We start from the raw sequence: 20,629 nt of genomic DNA on the forward strand, positions 1-20,629 counted from the left end.
GAAGCTGGTATTCCTTTTCCGAAGCCAGAATCCCACACCGCGCTAGGGGCTGCCCACAGCTGGCCTGTACTTCTAGTTTCTCGTGTACACGGCCTTGCCTTACCTTGCCCTGCAGTGTGGACGTGTATACACACACAGGCATAAGTTCATGTATCAGGATGCAACATCACTTACCTCATGTGTACAGAGAAAATGTGAGCTTTGTTATCTTGTCTGTAGAAGAGCTGATTTTCTTTCTTCTTGTTGGAAGGTGGGAAAAGAACTAAAGTTTAGTCCCGGGTAGCCATTTCAGCCCAATCGAAATCGTCCCATTACATAACCCACTTTTGGCTCACGTAACTCCAGGAAATGTACTACTTCCAAGGTGGCTCCTGGGTATATGAGAGAAGCATGCGGTCCCGTGCCCTTGCGGCATTGGGGAGCACTGTCTCACATGGTGGTGACAAAGCGGAGCTATGACTCAAAAGGTGACAGTGCCTTCTCCTGAAGCCCTGCGTGATGCCACCTGCTAAGCGCTGAGTGGAACGAGTCCGAGTTGTCCAAAATGTTGAGAAAAACATTAAACAAATTAAAAGTAGTGATTTCATTTAACAAATGCAAATATCAAAAGGAGTAAGAAAGGAATCTACGTCTCCGTATCTTTTGAGCTTTATCTGAAGGAAGACAAACGAGAGTAGCGATGGCAGCTATCCACAATGACCGCCCACAATGAAATCCTAAGCCAGGAGTTGCATCAGCCTCTGTTTGCCTGGGATGGACACTGGTCCCTGACATTTCAAAAACTCAGGTAGTTGTACTGTGTAGCCAGGGATGCGAACCGATGTTCTCAGTAGAGAACAAATATTCACATAGCAGTGTCTGCAGGTAACAAGTCAACAGTGCTTTTTCGGTTTGCTTTTGCTTTTTACCCATTGTTGTGTCTCCCCAAAATTCACACGCTGAAGTCCTAACCCCCAGTGTGGTGGTGTTTGGAGGTGACGCATTTGGGAGGCCATTAGGACATGAAATGGAACCCTCACGAACGGGATCAGGGCCCCTCTGAGAAGAGACGTTAGAGACACCATCTCTCTGCCACATGAAGACACGGTGACAAGGCAGCCATCTCTGCAAACCAAGAAGCGGGTTTTCACCAGGAACCATATTGGCCAGCACCTTGATCTTGGACTCTCTAGTCTCCGAACTGTGAGAAATTAATTTCTGTTTTTTGAGCTGCCCCGTCTGTGGTATTTTTATTATAAGCAGCCCAAACTGACTAAAACACCCACTGTGCCCCTGGAGACTCTAACATCTAAAATTTAGGGCATTTTCCTCTCAGAGCTGTCGGGCTCTTCTTGGATTTTTCTGGAATTCTCCCTCTTCTCTCCCCATGTTTTCCTCCTAAGCTGTCTGAAGCAGACTCCAGCTGTAATTCTTTATGCTGGATCCTCTTCTGCCTTTTCTAATAGAGCTCAGACAGGTTTAGTTCCTTTGAGACTAAGTAACCCACTACCTTAGAAAACTTTGAAAGGAACCACCACAATAGCATAAGGTTTGTACAAGTTAAAACATCTTGGTGAAATATAATCACATCATTTGGCACACGAGGAGAAACTAAACCATTGTGTCTCTAATTTTAAACATTGAATATGAAATTTTTCTTATTTTTAGAAAGTAAACAAATGCTCACAAACCCTTATGAAAAAAGATTACTATGTCTTTTAAGCGAGTGCCTGCTCCCCTCCCCTTCGCTTAAATTATTCTCTTTGAGAAACACACATTCAACAGAAATTTCTCATTGTTACATCCAACTCAGAGCTGGGTTTCATACCATATTCACCGATGTAGGATTGTTTCTACTGAGCCTGAGCGGTTGAACCCCTTTTTCCTCCCAGGTGCTGATAAAAGACTTTCACTTCCTGGCAGGGAATAGAAGGGTTTTGGCTGCATCCCCAGCAAAACCAGCTTTAGAGAAATGGTTTGGCACGAACACTTGTGGGCCTGAGCTGTTCTCTTCTGTGTCATCCTCAGGATTCTCACTGGCCTCTCTGGATGGAAGCAGAAAGCTTCTTAAGCCTGTAACTGAGGACAGTCGCCTGTGTGCAAGGATGAGTTCTACAGCCCCGAGGGTATACAAAGGGGTCGAGGATGGTCTCCTGTATCATCACGAAGGTTATGACCTAGGTAGGTAGTTAGGCAGTTAGAAGACAATCAGAATCCTTAAGTGTCCAAGGTGTGTTCTTAGGACGAGTTCCCGGAAAGCTGATCCTGAAATGTGTGCAGGAAGCCGATCGGGGATGCCCGTGGGATCCACATCTGTTGGAGGGGAAGGAAATGCACACCTCGAGAGGATAGTTGTTCCCCAGTGCAGACACGACACAGGCCTCAGCCGATCCCACAGGATGCTCTGGAGCTGGGACGGGGGGCTTCAGAGTTGTCACCCCTTGAGGCAAGATGGTCTGGCCTTCGTAACCCCCCTCCCATGTGGCTGTCTCCAGGGAGGGTCCTGCCCGCAGGCCAGGTGGCTCCCTTTGGCAGGGAGCCATCAGCTCACAGCACTCCCTGCAGCAGAGGAAACGCGTGCCTCTGAAATAAGGGGGGGCTGTAGGCAGCACAGTCTGCAGCCACGACAGGGGACATCTGCGACTGTGGTAACGTTGGTAGCAGGAGGGGGCAACAGTTCATTCCTAAGGGACAAGGAGCATCAGGGAATATGAAGCATATTGCTGTCCTCAGCCTCCGCTGTTCCTTTCCCTCTAACATGAGACCATCTCAAACCCCTAGAGTTACCAATACTATGATAGTGTAGAATTGCCCCCATAACGTCTGGTAAAGGCACCTGGGTGGCTCGGTTGGTTGAATATCTGACTACAGCTCAGGCCATGATCTCATGGCTTGTGAGGTCGTGCCCACATTGGGCTCTGCTATCAGCACAGAGCCCACCTTGGATCCTCTGCCTCCCTCTCTCTGCCCCTCCCACACTAGCTCGTTCTCTCTCTCCCCAAAAAAATAAATAAGTAAAATAAACATAAAAAGAAGAATAACTGAACACTTCAACTGACTCTCTTCAAACCATAAAGGACAAACACATTGCAAATTTGGTTTAATTCTATATTTTTACAGTTTTGGTTGTGATCTTATTCTCCAATTCAATGTCTAAATAATTGCGAGATTCTTTTCAATGTTGTTTCTTCATGATTTACCTCTTTGCCTTGGCCCCTTTATCCCCAGTCTCTATCCCCATGGCCAGTAGCTTCTCTCAGGCCTTTGCCCAAATGTCACCTCCTCGGTGAGGACTTCTGATCATCTCTGTTAAAATGGCCACCCCCACCCCACCCCATCCGTTCACTTTCTTTCCATAGCACTTACCATCACCTGGCCTAATCTAGTTCATTATTAATTATATGTATTGTCTGTTTCCCTTTAACAGAGTATACATTTCATGAGAGCAGGGATAGTGTGTTTTATTCCCTCTGTTTTCTTAAATGTTTATTTGTTTTTGAGAGAGAGCATGGAAGCGGGCAAGGGGCAGAGAGAGAGGAGGACAAAGGATTGGAAACAGGTTCTGCGCTGACAGCAGCGAGCCCGAGCCTGACGACGTGGGGCTCGAAATCACCAGCCGAGAGATCATGACCCTAGTCAAAGTCAGACACTCAACCGACTGAGCCACCCAGGCGCCCCGCACTCTGTTTTCTTATTGAGTACAAGAGTGCCTGGAACATCCTATAGCCACATGATAAACATTGGCGAATGAATGAATGGCTCCAGTTTAAACTTTTGTCAGCTTTTCCCCTGACCGATCACAATGGTCTCCCAGCGGGAGTCATGGCTTTGGATCTGCACATGTGCGAGGCGCCCCCTCCCTGACCACTCTACGCCTCCAACCAGGCTGACTTGACCCTGCCACTGTCCCGCTCAGAAGTTCTCCAGTGCCAACCCAGTGCCAGCTCAGGTGCTCGGCACTCTCAGAGACCCGGCCCCTCCCTCCCTCCCTCCTGGCCCTGGAGCAGCGGGCTCCCTCCTCTGTGAGCATCATTCCTGCCTCTCCCCTCCCCTCTCTCCTTGGAATTCTGCCAGCAGGAGATCAAAAGAGGTGTTGAGGACTTCATAAAGCCTGACACCCTTACAGATGACCGTGACTGCTATTCCATCGGCGTACTGTGATCATATCGTAAACTTCTCAATTTTAAATTCTAGGTGTCCTGAAGGTAGGAGCTAAAGAATCAAGCTAAATTTTCCCCTTTACTAGAAATGAAGCTCATCTAGTGACTCAGATCACACGGCATGGTGGAGCCGGCTAGTGCCCGCTGACAAAAACCAAAGGCTAAATGTTCTGGAACTTTGCCAGCCAGTGTCTAACATTCACGTGCTCCCCGCCGCCTGTCTGACCCCTGGGCTTCTTTGTGGTGTATCATCTAAAGGGGACGGAGAGGTTACTAGTTATCTCAGAAACCCCATCAAGTGACAAGGAGAGAACTAAAGGGGTCTGGGGAGAGAAATGAAGGAGTGGTTTGGGGAGGGTGGGCGAGTAGTTTCTGTTTTAGGCATTTTGATTAAGACCTGTAAGAGGAACCTGAATGGGCTTGGCACCCCAGAGAGAGGAATGGGCTGGAGAGAAAGATCTGGAAATCACCCGGGCACTGGCAGTACTGGAGGACTTCCCCACCAGGTGTCCAGGGGCCATAAATGACCCCAGGGGCCTCACCCAGCGGCCACCAGCGCAGTCATCAGCTCCTGTCACTCTCATTTCACTCAGGCTTCCTTTGGCTACCCCAGTTCAGTCTTCGATCACCTCACGTCTAGATTATCACCATTTTCTCCTAATTTCTTCCCTTCCACTCATCCCATTCATGACTGCCTGATTAATTTTCCTAAGGCCCCAATTCTTTGCAGATAAAATCCCAGCTCTCTTTTCAAACTCTCCATTGAGGCAAGTACCTGTGCTTTCTCCCCTCCATGCCTGCTATGCATGCTTTCAGCCACCATTTTGTGCACAGCTGGAGTTTAATAAATAGTTTTGAATAAGGACTAGTCACAGAGTCACAAATAAGCTGCGGTTTCCATCAATTTCCTTGTTCTTGCCATCCTTTCTCACCTTGTGGGGAAAGGTGAAACCCCAAGTCATAACTAAAATGTAGAGTTTCCTTGTATTTATTAGCATGAAGGATCCATAGCTACAGATTGCTTCTCAGTGGTAAGAAGCAACGTTTCCAAGATTTTTGTCATGCGAGAAACTCTATAGGTTTTCCCAAGGAGGCACTTCTAAGCTCCAGAAAACATTTGCTGCCCCCAAACCAAACACAGCTGTTCAGGCAGCAGAGGAAGCTGGTGCTCGGTAAGAAACCAAACCAAAACAAAACCCTGCCCGCACGTTTGGGGATGGCAGGTTTCCCAGATCTACAGCTTGAAATGAGTACATGATACAAGATATTTGGTATATAAAAGAAAATAAAACTACCGGAAGCAGAAGTGTTCTCTCTCAAACTGAATTCTTCTAAAGCACGAAAACAGAGCAACGGGACTCCCAGGGACAAAAATAATGTTGTTGATGGGAAGAGACTCACTTCGCCACCAAACCAGGGAAAATATGCAACCCTCTCCCTCTCCCTCCACTCATAAAGGTGTCTAAGAATGATCAGAAGGATACCAAGAACTACCCAAAATGGAAGAACAAATCAACATTAAACTAGAAGGGCAGCCATTGCATAAAAGTGTGACAGTGGCAGTCAATGACAAGAGGTGCTCCTTCAGGTAGGCTGGCACTACCTACCCAAGCCCGGAGCCCAGGGCGTATCCGCCAGCACCTGGGAGTGGCAAGGTGAAGGTGAGCGTAGAACAGGGCCAAGTACACCCGTGGGCCAGGTGGGTGTGTTTATGTTCTCTTGTTCCTCACTTACCATGTGATGAAGTTGGCACCGTAATTGCCATTTCACAATTAATCGCATGGGTTAAGTGACTTGTCCAAGGTCACATACCTGGTGAGTGGCAGGTGGTTACTAGGCCTAACTCCAGGCCCCAAGGCTTAGTACACATGGAGCCGTCAACACTTGCTGTGTTTGACAAGATTCCACAGGTGTTCTGGAGAACGAACAAACAAAAATACAGGCAACCTGGGAATACATCGGGCTAAACACAATTTAAGAGGTTTCTTTACTGCAAGTCTTCTTGAAAACGTTAATGTTCTAACACAAATTGTATAGTTCGTCTGGCTTTCCTAAACTTAATTCACTACAGAACTTTTTCTGACCATTTATTTATTTTGGGGACAGCGCAAACGGGAGAGGGACAGAGAGAGGGGAACAGAGGATCCAAAGGGGGCCCTGTGCTGACAGTCTGACAGCAGTGAGCTGGATGTGGGGCTCGAACTCACCAACTGCGAGATCGTGACCCGAGCCGAAGTTGGACGCTCAACTGACTGAGCTACCCAGGTGCCCCTAATTCACCACAGAACTTTTCGTTTTGCCCAGAACACTTCATGAGACTTGTGTTCCTTGGAACCCATGTTGGGCATCATAGCAGGGCACCCCTTTGGTCTCTGAGATCCTGAGTCTGTTCTTGAGTGGGCCTGACACCACTATTGAAAGAGTCTAGGGAAACCAAAAGGCCAGAGGGAAGTACTCTGAGAAGATACCTCTCAAGTGTATGGGGACGCAGAGACAGGACAGAGAGGGACAGAGGAGGGAAGTGGAACAAGAGGGCTGAGCTGTTCTACTCACAGTGGACACTTCTGAGGACTTGTTGCATGCCAGCACTCTTTGAAGTGCTTATTCAGTCCCCATAATCACCGTTAAGATAGAAATCATTATAATCCTCATTGCACAGATGAGGGAATTGAGGCATAGAGAGGTTTGGTAACTTGCCCGAAGTCACACAGCTCATAAATGTCTGGGTGTTGAATTCAGGCAGTCTGGCTCCCTAACAACTATATTATACTTGCTCATTTTGGAGAGACATTTAGTTGGGAACTTCTAGGGTGGAGAAGGGCGGTCATGGCAGAAGATTCATATCATAGTTACCCAAACAGCATAGAAGCTTAATAGTAGTAATAACATCAACTTACATTTGGTTTCTAGCTTATTCTACACTAACTGGTGCCTACTGAACAAGGTGTTGTGTTAGATGCTGGGGACTCAGACGTGAATACAACCTATATGACTCCTGCCCCACTGGACTATAGTAAGTCCAGGTACACACAGGGGATTAGAGCGTTGCAATACAGAGTGACACATGCTCTTATGGGCAAAGTGGCCCAGAAGACTGGGCAGGCAGGGAGGCACCTGATCCAAATTTAGGATAGCTTGGACACTTTATAAAGGACGTCCCTCCCTATATGCCACTTGAAAGGAGGAACAGTTGGTATGGAGGTGTTTTAGAGAGATCAGATCTTCCTGTCCCCAGGACCACACCAACAGCTTGGAATTCAAGGAAGGCCCTAGAATGGCCTGACCACTGTACAGTGTGGTCCTTCTCTTGAGCTTCTCCTCTAGCAAGTGCAGGGCTCTCGTCCTCCATAAACTCTGCTGTGGCTTTAGTGCAGATGCAGTAACATCCCCTTGCTAGGGAGTCTCCAAAACTAATCAATACCTTGATCCTGGGCGTAGCAGGAACAGGAAAGCTGCCCCCAATTCCCCTGTGCTCCCCTGCATTTCCAAGCCCTGATGCATTTAGGTGGGGCCATGTGACTAGTTCTGACCAGGGCTATAAACAGCAGTCATGTATATCATTTTTGAGACAAAGCATTTAATTGCTAATGCAAGACCCCCAGTGCCCTCTTCTCTGCCACGGTGACCAAGACAACCTCATAGTCCAAGTAGTCCAGGTACAAAAATGTGAAGCTTCCATCAGTCTGAGTCTTGAGTGAAGGAGAATCCTCTACCCAAAAAATGTCATTAGAGAAAATAAACTTGTGTCGTGTTAAGCCACTGAGATTTGGAGCTGACTGACCCCATACACTGGACCAAGGGTGTGCTCAACACCTGGTGCAAATAGTTCCAGAAAATGATGGTTCAGTAAGAAGAAATTAATCAATTCTTGCCGTTAACAATGCCAGTGAGAATAACAATAGCAATTGACCTTTGTACAGTGGTTCATGATTTCCCAGGCACTTTCGTGAGCATGATTTAATTTAATTCCTGAAATGATGAGACTTTGGTATGCTCAGCCCCGTTTTAAGGTGAGGCTAAGGGGCTTCACGCCTCCCTTCCTCCCGCCATGACAATGGCCTCAGCTCTCATAACTGTCATCCTAGCACGGGTTACATGATACCCCTGGAAGGGACCCTCAGAGGCAGGAAAAAGGACGCAGACGCCACAGATCCCCTCCCCAGATTCAGCTTCAGTAAGTTATCTAAACCAAGCAGGATAACACAGCCCCGTCCATTCCTCAGTGGGGTCTTGTCTGGTAGCGAGATAGGATTTTACACAAAATGTAAAAGCGTTTGTCCCTCAGCCCTGTGTGTAATTAGCAGAAAACACAATCCATTGCCATTTAGCTTACTCTGAGCAACCTCCTACCTTTGAATCATAGCTTGCATAAGGCCACCTGGTATCAACTCAAGGTAATTTTTCTAAGTTGTCTGTGTTTGTGGTGGCAAACGTGACTCATGTTTATTATAGAGAATTGGTAAACACAGAAAAGCACAAATAGAAATCATGCATAAACCCTACAACCAGTGATATCTACTATTATATTAAGCTTGCCATATACTTCTCTAGTCTTCTCTTTCAAAACTGATGTCATACAGTAACTATTATTTTATACACTGATTTTACAATTATTAGATTGTGAACGTTTGCCCATGTTTTACAATATTTCCTTATGACATGGTCTTAGTGACTGCGTAGTGTCCTGTCATACTTTATCACCTCCTGCTGTTATTGGACATTCATGGTTTGTTTGTTTTTTTAAGTCTTCTCTGTAAAATGTTGTGATGAACCTCTTAGTGCATTCATATTTATGTGTCTCTCTTTCTTAAAAAAATGGAAATGCTGGCTTAGGGGATTTGGACGTCTTAAAGATTTTTGTTGTTGTTGGAGTTCCTTTTAGAAGGAGTATACCTCCAGCAGTGTAGGTGGGTCCTCATTTCCTGTGCCTCATTTAATTGGACAGTGTATCAGTTAGGGTCCAGCCTTGGACTTAGTCCCTCTAGTGCCTCCTACTGGTAGAGCCTAGCAGGGAGCCCGCTGACCTTGAGAAATGGCATTTACACAGTCCCACCCCCAACCTCATAGAGCCCAGGAGAGAAAGGTGGATTTGGGGCTGATAGACAATAGCCTGATAACCAGACAGCCATCATCGCATTTAAAATTTTTGCTGGTGATCTTTTCAATACCAGTGATTCAAAGCAGATTAAATAAGACAGTGGTTAACATCATATTTTGTTGATTTAATAGTTTTATAAAACATATAGATCTGATTTCAGATCGAACTGGTTCTTCTCTAAAAACAAAACCTCAAATTACTACCAAATGACATTTATTTGAAGTGCTTCCTCTGTGCCAAGCAGACAGATCTGAGTTCAACTTAGCTTGATAATTTCCTACCCATAACCATTTATTAGCTCTGTGACCTTGAGCAAGTTGTTTACCTCACTGGGGATGCCAACACCTACCAGGCAGTGGTATTATGAAAATTCAATCAGCTAAGGCTTATAGATGCTTGCCCTGGCCACTTGGTAGATGGTCAAGAAATGAGATTTATAAAGTATATTGATGAGAGACACTAATTTTTATTTTGCACATAAAATTATGAAAATGTCTTTTTATGACAGCAATTCTCATTTAAAGATCATCCCGTTCCATCCCAAAAGATCCAAGTTTAGAGTTACATAATAGACTATTCTCCAGGCAAACTTAATCCACTGAAAAAGCTGAGATATATAACATTTGGAGTCTGAAAACCTGAGTTCAAGACCTGGTTCTGCCTCTTTACTCTATGATGTTGAGTCAACTGAGACTTGGTTTCCTCACTTACAAAATGCATCAACATAGCTAAAGTGTCCATCATGAACAAATTAGCACATAGAGCAACGTGGAGGGATCTGAAAACATAGTTTTGAATAAAAAAGTGATCAGCAGAATGAGAAACTTAGCAATGCCATTCACGTAAAATCAAAACAACTGCGTGCATCGTATAACATCCACACAACCTATAGAAATCCAATGTATTATAATGATTGCCCAAGAGAGGAAGAGAACCAAGCAAGTTGGAAGGTTAAAAAGGAATAGACGACAAAGACAAGAGGGGCCCGAATGAATAAATGAACAATAAATAGATAGGTAGATGCTAACATGGGAATAATAATGCTTCCCTACCTTCCTCACAAGGTTACTCTGAGGATCTGGTAAGATTATACATAGGAAAGCGAAGTTAACTTACTGTTTCCATTACGATCTCCACATTGAACAAATGAGTTGAACGGAGATAAAAATTCTCCATTGCTCTTCAGCAGGAAGCTATCACCAGGGCAGGGCCCAGGAAACCCTTCCCTGACATCAGAGTCTGCCAGTAAGATGACATCAGAGCTCTTCATGAAGGAGGGCGGGCTCTCCCTCACTTCTGGAGACACCGATCGATGGCACAGGCAGAAGCATCAGAAGCTTCTTCCCATGGATCCTTTGCAAATGGCCCACTCGAGCCCTCGGAAGAAGAGGCCCAGGCAGATGGGTGCCTCAATGGTCTCTCCTCCGCATGACATCAAGTTTCAGGATTTGGTTCTCTATATTTTGGAGAAGAAAATGGGAACCACCCGCAGAGCCTTCCTCATGGAGCTGGCACGAAGGAAAGGATTCAGGGTTGAAAATGAGCTCAGGTAGGACCTCACTGATTTCATTTTGTGAATAGGCAGGGTTTTTGTGAATAGCTTCTTTGGAACCCAAAGAACCTGCGTCTTCTTCCACATATAGAAGAAGTGCTATTTCTCCTGGGAAAGTAGGTTTGAAATCAAAGAACACATTCAAGCCAACTAATTAAAGGAAATAAGATGTATAACTGATACAATTATATTGAAACTAGTTGGCACCAAAAGATAAGGTGGTTTCTTATTTTTCTGTTCTTTTGTTTTTGCCTTTCACCATTATGAGATGAGGTATCCAGGGATGATAACAGAAATATAATTGGAAAATTTAATGCAGAAACCACTCAGTTTTGTTCCTGACCAAACTGAACAAAACGCTATTGAGTTCAATCAAAAAATTCAGCTACTCACGGCACCTGGGTGGCTCAGTAGGTTGAGCATCTGACTCTTGGTTTCGGCTCAGGTTGTGATCTCATGGTTCATGGGTTCAAGCTCCACATGGGGCTCCGCACTGACAGTGCAGAACCTGATTAGGATTCTCTTCTCTCTCTCTCTCTCCCTCTCTCTCTCTCTCTCTCTCTCTCCCTCTCTCTCTCTGCCCCTCCTCTGCTTGTGCTATCTCTCTCTCTCTCTCTCAAAATAAACAAACTTAAAATTTTTTTTAGCTACTCTGAGGCAGAAAGAATGTTTTGGTTCTTTGACAATTAAGCTAAATATCTGGCTGTGGTGAGGTGACCAGTGTCTGTGATGGGCTAGGATGAGTGACTGCAGCTGGCTCTCCATAGGCACCCAAATGTGACCTTGATCATGTTTTTCTGAAGAGCAGTCCCAGCGGGGTTCACGGAGCTAGGGGTTCTGGTTAAAGGTTCAAGGACAGCTCTGTCCAGGGCTGCTAGACATGGGGCCGAGTGATGAGGTCAGAGCTCAGACAAAAGGGCAACTCTTTGGGTCATCTACACTTGTTTGCTCACAATCCCATTCATTGCAGCAATTAGCCTTGTGGTTCATCTAACCGGTCTCCACTGGATGGAAGAGAAGACAAAACAAAATCCAGAAACAAATGGTATTAAAACCTTGAAATGAGTAGCTCCAAACAGAACGGCCACGGGGCTTGCAGTGGGTAAAGAATGACTAGCACAGTTGGCTGGCCTTGTTTGTCCAAGGAATAGATTGACCACAACTTTCCTGGGAAAAACTGTAAGAATTCTAAGTGAAAAGAAATGTTTTACTTTAAAAATAGTCTTTGATATTTAAAAATAAAGCTGACAAGCATTTCCTGCTGAAGAAATGCCAGCTTCATATTGCTAGAGAAACACAAGACAAAAGTCAGTAATAAGATACAGTAATTTCCAAAGTACTCATAATTCATATGAAGAGTCAATGTCACAGAAACATTTTATTTTATTTTATTTTTTACTAAAATGCCCTATTCAGAAATTCCTGAGTCTCCCATGGTCTCTCTCCCATCTGATTTCTCTTTACATGAACTCCTTTCCCCCCTCTGCCTCTTTTTTTTTCTTTTTAGCCCCCTATCTCGTTTGGGATGTTAAGCTCCAAATCTCAACACTCCTTCCATGAAATTGTAGATTTCATCTAACTGTTAAGTCTACCCAATCTTACGGACTTACATAAAATGTTGGAATTGGGGGAAGAAAAGATGACATAGTTAAAGAGGGCAAACCCCGGAAATTAAAAAAAAAAAAAGGAAATTGGAAAGCAGAAATGAAAAGCCTTTGCAAATATGGAACTGCTTTTTGTGGTAAAGAAATTTGACAAGGGCCAGGCAGGAAGGCAACAGCCAGATGGTCAAGGTACCACTTACATAGAAAGCTCTCTCAGTGGAAACGGCCATACTTCCAGCAAGGGCTGACTAGTCATGGACACAGCTACGAATACAGACATGGTGGCTCGGGCAGGTAGTTGGGAAGACACAGGAGGCAGGTTTCTTCTTTTGGCAACAGAGCCAGAGAGGCAGTTCTGTGCCCCCAGATGCTTGCTGCCAAGGACCAAGCCCGGCTGCTCAGGCAACAGAGGAAACTGTGCAGGGTGAGCTAACTGCTGCCAGGCATGTGATGGTGAAGCTACCAGGCTGACAGCCCAGAAGACACGTTAAATGCAAACGTGTTCTATGGACAAAAATAAACCACAGGAAGTAGAAGTCCTAGCTCTCAAACGGAATTTCTGTACAGAGATACATAGACTGTAATTGGGAGAGACAATAGAAATTATGGCCGGGGAACATCTCTAGATAAGAAATCTAGAGAGCTCCAGTTCTGGCTCTGACCCTTTCCAGCCACGTGGTGGGGAGCAAGACCCCCTCTCTCCTCTCTGCCCTTGGTTTCCTGAAAAATAGTCTGTTCTATCTGAGGTAAGCACCAAAAGTGATGATGGATGTCAATGTGCTTTGGTGAAACAAAACAGTTATACAGATGTGAAGTGTAATTGTTTTCTTGTTAATTGGCTGGATCCATTGACAGTAAAACCCTAAGGAGAGGAATTGAACTAGGTCAAATGATATAAACAAAGAGAACAAAGACAGGAAGGAAAACCATCAAAATGTTGTGATTATCTTGTGAGGAAGGGTATAGTAGGAAGGAATTATGGTTGCTTTTATTTTCTGTGTTTTCCAAATTTTTTATGGTAAGCATATATTTTAAAAATAAAGTTAGTTTCTATACGAAAGGATACTTCTCATTAGTGAAGCCTATCCTTTCTCTTTCTAGTACATAAGATTCAAAGAAAGAGAAGATGTGTGTGTGTGTGTGTGTGTGTGTGTGTGTGTGTGTGTATTATATATATTATATATATAGGGAGCAATCTCCATAGTTTCTAGCACATTCTTTGGCTGCCAGGAGGATTACATTCGAGGAAACATCTGATTCCTACTTTACCTGGACCTGAACACATAGCTTAGAAATGGTGTGCCTCAATCCATTGAACTATCTGGAGCTATTTCATTCCCGAGCATACGTGCACTGTATCCTTATATATGGAATGAGTTCCACTAATATTATATCTTATATTAATGTTATATTTCAGAAAACATGCTATTCAACAACCATTCGAAGCTGGATCTTAAAATAGAAATCAGGGGAGATGTCAAGTCATTTGACACATTTTGCACATTCATGAAAAAGATACTGAATTTTATTCCATAGTCAATATCCTAAATTTTAGAGCAACTTCATAATCCTTACATTATTTAGGATGAGCCAGAGAAGGATGAGAATCCAGTGCTTGTCATGTTCTTATTTCACTCCCTGGTTCTAATACTTTGAGCTGTTTTAAAACTCTGTCTTCGACCCTCCTCCATGAACTCATTAGTTAAGTTTACTATGTCTTGACCTAAATCACTGATGTTGAAGAAGAAAGGGCTGTGGCTAAGGAGGGTCACTTTCCGGGATGACACTACCCAGTAGTTTAACACTTGCTCAGTTCTGCTGTTGGAGCAGTAGAAACCCACCGGATGGCACTTTTGTCCTGCTTAAACATCTTAATTTGTCCACAAGGGTATCTTTGGGAAGTATTGTCTGTTGAAAGCAAGATATACCCCAACTTGAATCCCTCCTCCCTACACCTCTCTGCATCCAAGACCGAAGACCCCTGGAAACCCTCCTAGAGGACAGAACTTCCTCCCCAGAACATGGGTGGGATCAGTGGTGAAGGGTTGGTCCCAGCTCTGCCACTTGGCTTTACATCTTATCCAATTACTCCTCCCTGGCTCCATAAGGGCAAGGGCATCTTAGGGGCTATCCTGTAGCTCATTCTCAGAACTTTGACAGTTTTCTGATACACAGTAGTTTCAAGAAATATTTGCTCAGGGGCACCTGGGTGGCTCAGTGGGTTAAGCATCTGTCTTTGGCTCAGGTCACGATCTCACGGCTCGTGAGTTCGAGCCCCGCATCAGGTTCTGCGCTGACAGCTCGGAGCCTGGAGCCCATTTCGGATTCTGTGTCTTCCTCTCCCTGTGCCCCTCCCCTGCTCGTGCCCTCTCTCTCTCTCAAAGATAAATAACAAAAACATTAAAAAAGAATATTTACTCAAAGAATAATTTGACAAATATAAAACCAGACAAAGGAACTTGTGATTACCAAGATTAATTGTTGTAATTAAATTATTTTTCAATGATGCACCAGTATTACTTTTGTAATCAGCAAAATAATAAAAACTTTATAAATTCAAGGACATGCATTGTAAGCTCCAGCCCTTCTCTGGTCCAGATTACCTCATGTTTCAAAATCTGTGGATTTTAAATTCATGTTCATAATTTCATTTAAGGTGGGATGAAAAAAAAAAACCCCAAAAACAAAAAAACAAAACAAGGCAAGACCCCTTCAGTCTTAAGTATATCAGGGCTGGAAATAGAAACCTATCTACTGGTGATAGTATAAGTGTGGAACAAAACCAAATAAAACTGCTTCGATTTTTCTGTTTCTGGGATTCTGAAACAGATCAGTTGCTAAGGGAAATTGGCAGGAGGGTTTTTAAGTGGTATTTAGCTCAGTTTAACTGTAAATTACTATTTAAAGTCATTATGTATAAGATAAGTCCTACATCAGATGGGAAGAATTGGGAATGACCTCTCTGGGGAAAGAAAACAATTTTAAAGACAAAGATAAAAGCAGGTGACCATCCGTGAAGACTGTGGAAGTCAGAGTGGGGGTCAGTCTGTCTCCAGGCCAAGAAGGAGGGCCACCTCTTTCTTCATGAAGCATTTTTCTAATTATACTCAGAGGCAAGACCAACTAGGAAAAGAAAGATGGGAGCAGTGAGGAGGTCGATACCAGAAAAAAACAATCAGAACCAAAATTTGTGAGTGAATGTCCTAACTCAGGGCTTTCTGAACATCTGAGGGTCACATTCATGATTGTTATAATCATGTATGTTTTACCACATATGTTACTATATACTTAACGTGTTTCTTCTAATTGCCCCTAAGATGAATTGTTAAAAATAATTTAGCCTTGGGGTGCCTGGGTGGCTCAGTCGGTTAAGCGTCCGACTTCGGCTCGGGTCATGATCTCACGGTTTGTGGGTTCGAGCCCCGCGTCGGGCTCCATGCTGACAGCTCAGAGCCTGGCGCCGGCTTCCAATTCTGTGTCTCCCTTGCTCTCTGCCCCTCCCCCACTCACGCTCTGCCTCTCTCAAAAAAAGATAAACATTAAAAAAAATTTTAAATAGTAATAATTTAGCCTTGTCCTAAGGAATAACATAAAACCCATGAAACTCATAAAAAACATGAGTCTGATATGCATAAATTTAAACATGTAGATATAAACACATATGCCTTTTCAGTGTTCAGTTGTGTACCCACTAAAATTCTCTCACGTACCTTCAGAGCAACGAGTACCACGCTGGGAAACTCTGGTACCATGGAGCCCAGAGTCCAGTGTGCGGGAAAGAGAGATTTTCTCTCCAGCACCATCTCTCAAAATGCGGTTCTCAGGCTGTGAGGTCGTCTTAGAATGTGGTGGCCCCCAAGGAGAGGCAGGGACGATTTTCCCTTTGCTTGCATCTGAGAGGGCTTGTGACTGCTTCAACATAGTGACACCGCGTGACTTTTGATGCTGGGTCATAAAGGGCCCTGGGGCTTCTGCTGCTCCCTGGATCTGCTAAACAACCTCATGTAAGGAGTTTGAGTCCCTGGCGAGAGGGGCCACGCGAGGGTGCTCAGGCTGATAGATGCGGCCCAACCCACCTCCCTGCCATCCTCACCAACGTGCCAGATGCACCGAGCCACAAGGAGCATCACGCCTCCACCGGCACCATACCCAACAGCTGCCTGAATTCTGAATCCTTGACCCCAAATTGTGAGTTATAGTCAAAGCGTTGCTTTTTTTTAAAGCCTCAAACTTTGGCATAGTTGGTTATGCACCAATGACTAACCGGAGCTGACTAGGCCAGAATTACCAAGGGAGCACGTTCCCGGGCTCTGGGTAAGATTTACTGAATCTGAATCTCTGCTCATAAGGCCCAGGCATCTGAATTTTAACCCCGCTTCTTGGATGTCTCTGGTGGACACGAGTTCAGTTCCTTTAGAGCTGTGGATAATTAATTCATGAATTCATTCCACCAATGGTCTGTCTATTGACTGTTCCCTGTGGCAAGCTGAGGGACAAATCCTAGTTCAGAATTGTTATAATTGGTTCAAGCCTTCCCAAACTTAGTCCAAGCCATTAGTGATTGGCCATGGCTAAGGAACTAGGTGTACTTAAAAAACTGAATTCATGGACATTTCAGGAACAGCCATCTCAGCAGAACCTTGGAGTCTTTGGAAGGGGCTGGGGTCACTGCCCAAGGCTTCCGTCACTTTTATTTGTTTATTTTAAATTTATTTATTTTGACGGAGAGAGCACGGGCAGGGGAGGGGCAGAGAGGGAGAGAGAGGATCCCAAGCAGCCTCTGCATTGCCAGCTCAGAGTCTGACGTGGGGCTAGAACTCACGAACCACAAGATCATGACCTGAGCCGAAACCAAGAGTTAGTCGCTTAACCGACTGAGCCACCCAGGTGCCCCCTCCTGTCACCTTTTAGTATGCGAAGAAAGCCCAGGACTCTGGGGCCCAGGCAGGTACCACCTCAGTCCCAGTGCCAGGTTTTGGCCTTGAAAATGACATTCATGTGTATTTTTCCCCCCTTCAGTAGAATGTGATGATAGAGGGCTCATGACAGAAAATGGGAAAATATAGAAAAAAAAAAACTTGAACAGCACCTCACTCAGGGGTCTAACCACATTCTAGTGGAACGTTAAGAGATTGCTTGAGTCATGCACAGCTGGGTTTGAATCCTGGTTTCACGGAACCTCCACAAGCCTTGGTTTTCTCATCTGAAGTTATATATCGCCCACCTCGTAAGACTCTTGTGAGGATTAAGTAAGAATATACACGTGTGTGTGTGTGTGTGTGTGTGTGTGTGTGTGTGTTTATTTTTTCTAATGGTCTGGAGTATTTCTCTCCAGTCTTTTCTTGGGGGTATGCCTGTACATTATATTCTTTGTGGATCCTTATCCAGCACTCCTCCCTCCGCGTCCCCGGTAGAGGGACTGTCTCTGGTAGAGGCAGGGCCGTGTCCAGAGACATCCCCGGTGAAGAGACAGTGGTGGTGCAGGAGGGATGGTCAGGGTGGATGGTGAGGGGCCCGAACTTGGAAGGTGAGCCCCGGGGCTCCACCTCAGCATATCCGCCTCTCTGCGAGGTTTAGGAAAACTCAGAGCTCAGAGAGCCTGCCAGCCTCCCCGTGGCTTCTCCATGTTGTTGTGTAGCTATGGCAACTGTTCTTTCAGATTTTCTGGGACAGTTCTGCGTGTCTTGCAGTCTCACTGCGGTCCATATGCCGTTGGACGAAAGGCACCAAACGCAAATTCCGTGCAGCAGCAGGGACAGTGTGGCCAATAGGAACTGGCCTACAGAAAGTGTTATTGCCTCTCTGTTTCTGCCCTTCGGAGGGAATCAGGGTTTTTTATTATGATGTCACCCTTCCAGATGTTATTCCTTCTGTGAAAAGGAGCAGCACTCTCTACAGCCATGGAAAAAGCACGAAGTCACAGAGGGGTCGTTCAGTTTGGTCCTGCACACGGGCTTTGGATTAAAATAGAACAAAACAAGGGTCTATCTAATCCTGCTCCACCAATCATCAGCTGGGTGAATTTTTCATGTCCCCAAGGTCTCTTCTCATCTTAGATGGGGGTGAAATTACCTACCTCACAGCATTGTTGACAATTAAATGAGGGAATGCATGAAATGTGCCTGCCACGGTGTCTGGCCAGTAATATTCCAATATTATTAATATTTCCAATATAGGCATACTCAGAGCAGAGAGAAAATTGCTCTACCAGCAAACAGACAAAGAGCTGCCACAGCACAGCACTGAGAAATTGTCAGCAGAACACATGGGAGGCAGTGGCTCTCCCAGGAGCGCTGATGCCACAGGCTCAGAACTGACAGTGAACAAACACAGTCAGAGACGGTGAATGGTCTGCGAAGGGCACGTGACAAGCCCAACACAGGAAGCACATTGTAGTCCAGAGCCAGGTGGCCACGAGGAGTCCATCGGCCAAACTCAGGCAACACAAGAAGACAGGGAATGTAGACTGGGCTAGAACAGACAATATTCTCTAGACAGTGTTCCTTAAGTGATTTATGGTGAAGGACCAGTTTTCAAAAAATTCACCGCAGATCAATGTTTTTATCAACAAACAAACAAAAAACAAACAAACAAACAACGAACAATAAGCTACTGTGATGGTGTCGAACTACCATTAAAGTTTCTAAATGCTGACTTTCGATTTCTGTGCTTACCTTGTGGGAACCAGTGACAAGCAGTCCCGAACTCTGAGTAGCTCTGTGTGAGTGGCTGAAGAGGTCCTATTTGATTGTGTGCGTGTGTGTGCTCTATTGTTGTTGTTGTTGTTGTTTTGTTTGCCAATTGCTTAATGAGCAGGGGTTGGAAGTTTAAATCAGTCTTTTTCCATAGGATGTTTGGCCTGTCATTTACAAATATGCTTATATTAACTCTGTAAGAAATGCATGTGGTTCTCATCCAATAGTGTGAGCTCACACATTACCACATGGCCCCAAGGAAAGCAATAGTGGGGGTGGGGATGATAGGAGAGTGGATGGTGAGGGGCTTGAATTTGGAAGTTGAGCCCCAGGGCTCCTCCTCAGCATACCCTTTCCCCTTGAAGTTTAGACAGAGCCTTAATAATAATAATAAAAATAAATATTATACTACAATTAATAATAATATAATAATGAAGTTTCCCTCCAAAGGGCAGAAATCTAGATGGAATAACACTTCCTTTGTAGCTCTATTAATCCTTTTGTTGTCTTCTTAAAGTCTTCACATAAACGATCTTGCAAGAAGCTTGTTATAAAGAATTTTTGGAATGATGTGGACCTAGAATAGGGATGCAGAGAGTTGCCTTCTCCCAACTCTTGTCAGATGTGGTTTCACCACGACGTACTTCTGCTTGGCCCGCTGCACATCCTGCCATCCAGATGGTCTCAGCTCTGGCCCCCAGCCCCCAACCCTCTCCCCACGTCAGACTTAGATTCCAACTGTCAACCGGACATTTTCACTTGGACCTCTTGCCATCCTTCAAATGCAGCATGCCTGAAATAAATTTCATTTCCACTGTCCCCCAAAGAACTGCAACTTCTGAAATCCCTATTTCTACCCAAAGCGCTCTTACTTTCCTGTATAAATACGGGAGAGTAATAGTTGACTCTGTTCTCCACTTCAGCTCTTGCAGGTGAACTGAAGCCAGAGGTCCCTCTTATCTCTTTTGCCTTCCTTCCTGGTGCTACAGGAGCCAAACTGGGTGAGAATTATCCAGCTCCCAACCCTCCCACCCATCACTCTCCCCTCCAAATCATTGTGTGGACCAGATTAGTTTTTTTTTTTTAAAGGGGGACAATTTATTATTTTTTTAATTTTTTTGTAATATATGAAATTTATTGTCAAATTGGTTTCCATACAACACCCAGTGCTCATCCCAACAGGTGCCCTCCTCAATACCCATCACCCACCCTCCCCTCCCTCCCACCCCCCATCCAGATTAGTTTTTAATTTATTATTATTTTTTTTACTTTATATAATAATATGTATTTTTTTCAATATATGAAGTTTATTGTCAAATTGGTTTCCAAGATTAGTTTTTTTAAATAACATAGTGATACTATCACTGTGTCCTGCTCACAAAAGCTTTCACTGGTTCCACAACCCCAGAAAATAAGATCCAACCTCCCAAACGAGGCTTCTAAGACCTTCTGTAACCTGGTTGCCCCAACCGACTCAGCCACATCGACAACTACTTCCCAACATAAACTCTTCACTCTGATCCAGGCCATTCCCCTACTTT

At 44.7% G+C, this 20,629-nt stretch overlaps 1 protein-coding gene across 1 annotated transcript in view; it reads left to right on the forward strand.

The window, feature by feature from the left end:
- The first annotated feature begins 10,583 nt into the window (after nt 1-10,583).
- DNTT (DNA nucleotidylexotransferase) overlaps nt 10,584-20,629 on the forward strand; it is a 30,620-nt gene continuing 20,574 nt past the window's right edge. Inside the window, exon 1 of the mRNA XM_042960008.1 lies at nt 10,584-10,786. Coding sequence (XP_042815942.1) covers nt 10,584-10,786 — 203 coding nt within the window. The remainder of the gene's footprint in view (nt 10,787-20,629) is intronic.

The sequence above is a fragment of the Panthera tigris genome, chromosome D2, assembly GCF_018350195.1.
Source record: "Panthera tigris isolate Pti1 chromosome D2, P.tigris_Pti1_mat1.1, whole genome shotgun sequence".
Classification (NCBI taxonomy): domain Eukaryota; kingdom Metazoa; phylum Chordata; class Mammalia; order Carnivora; family Felidae; genus Panthera; species Panthera tigris.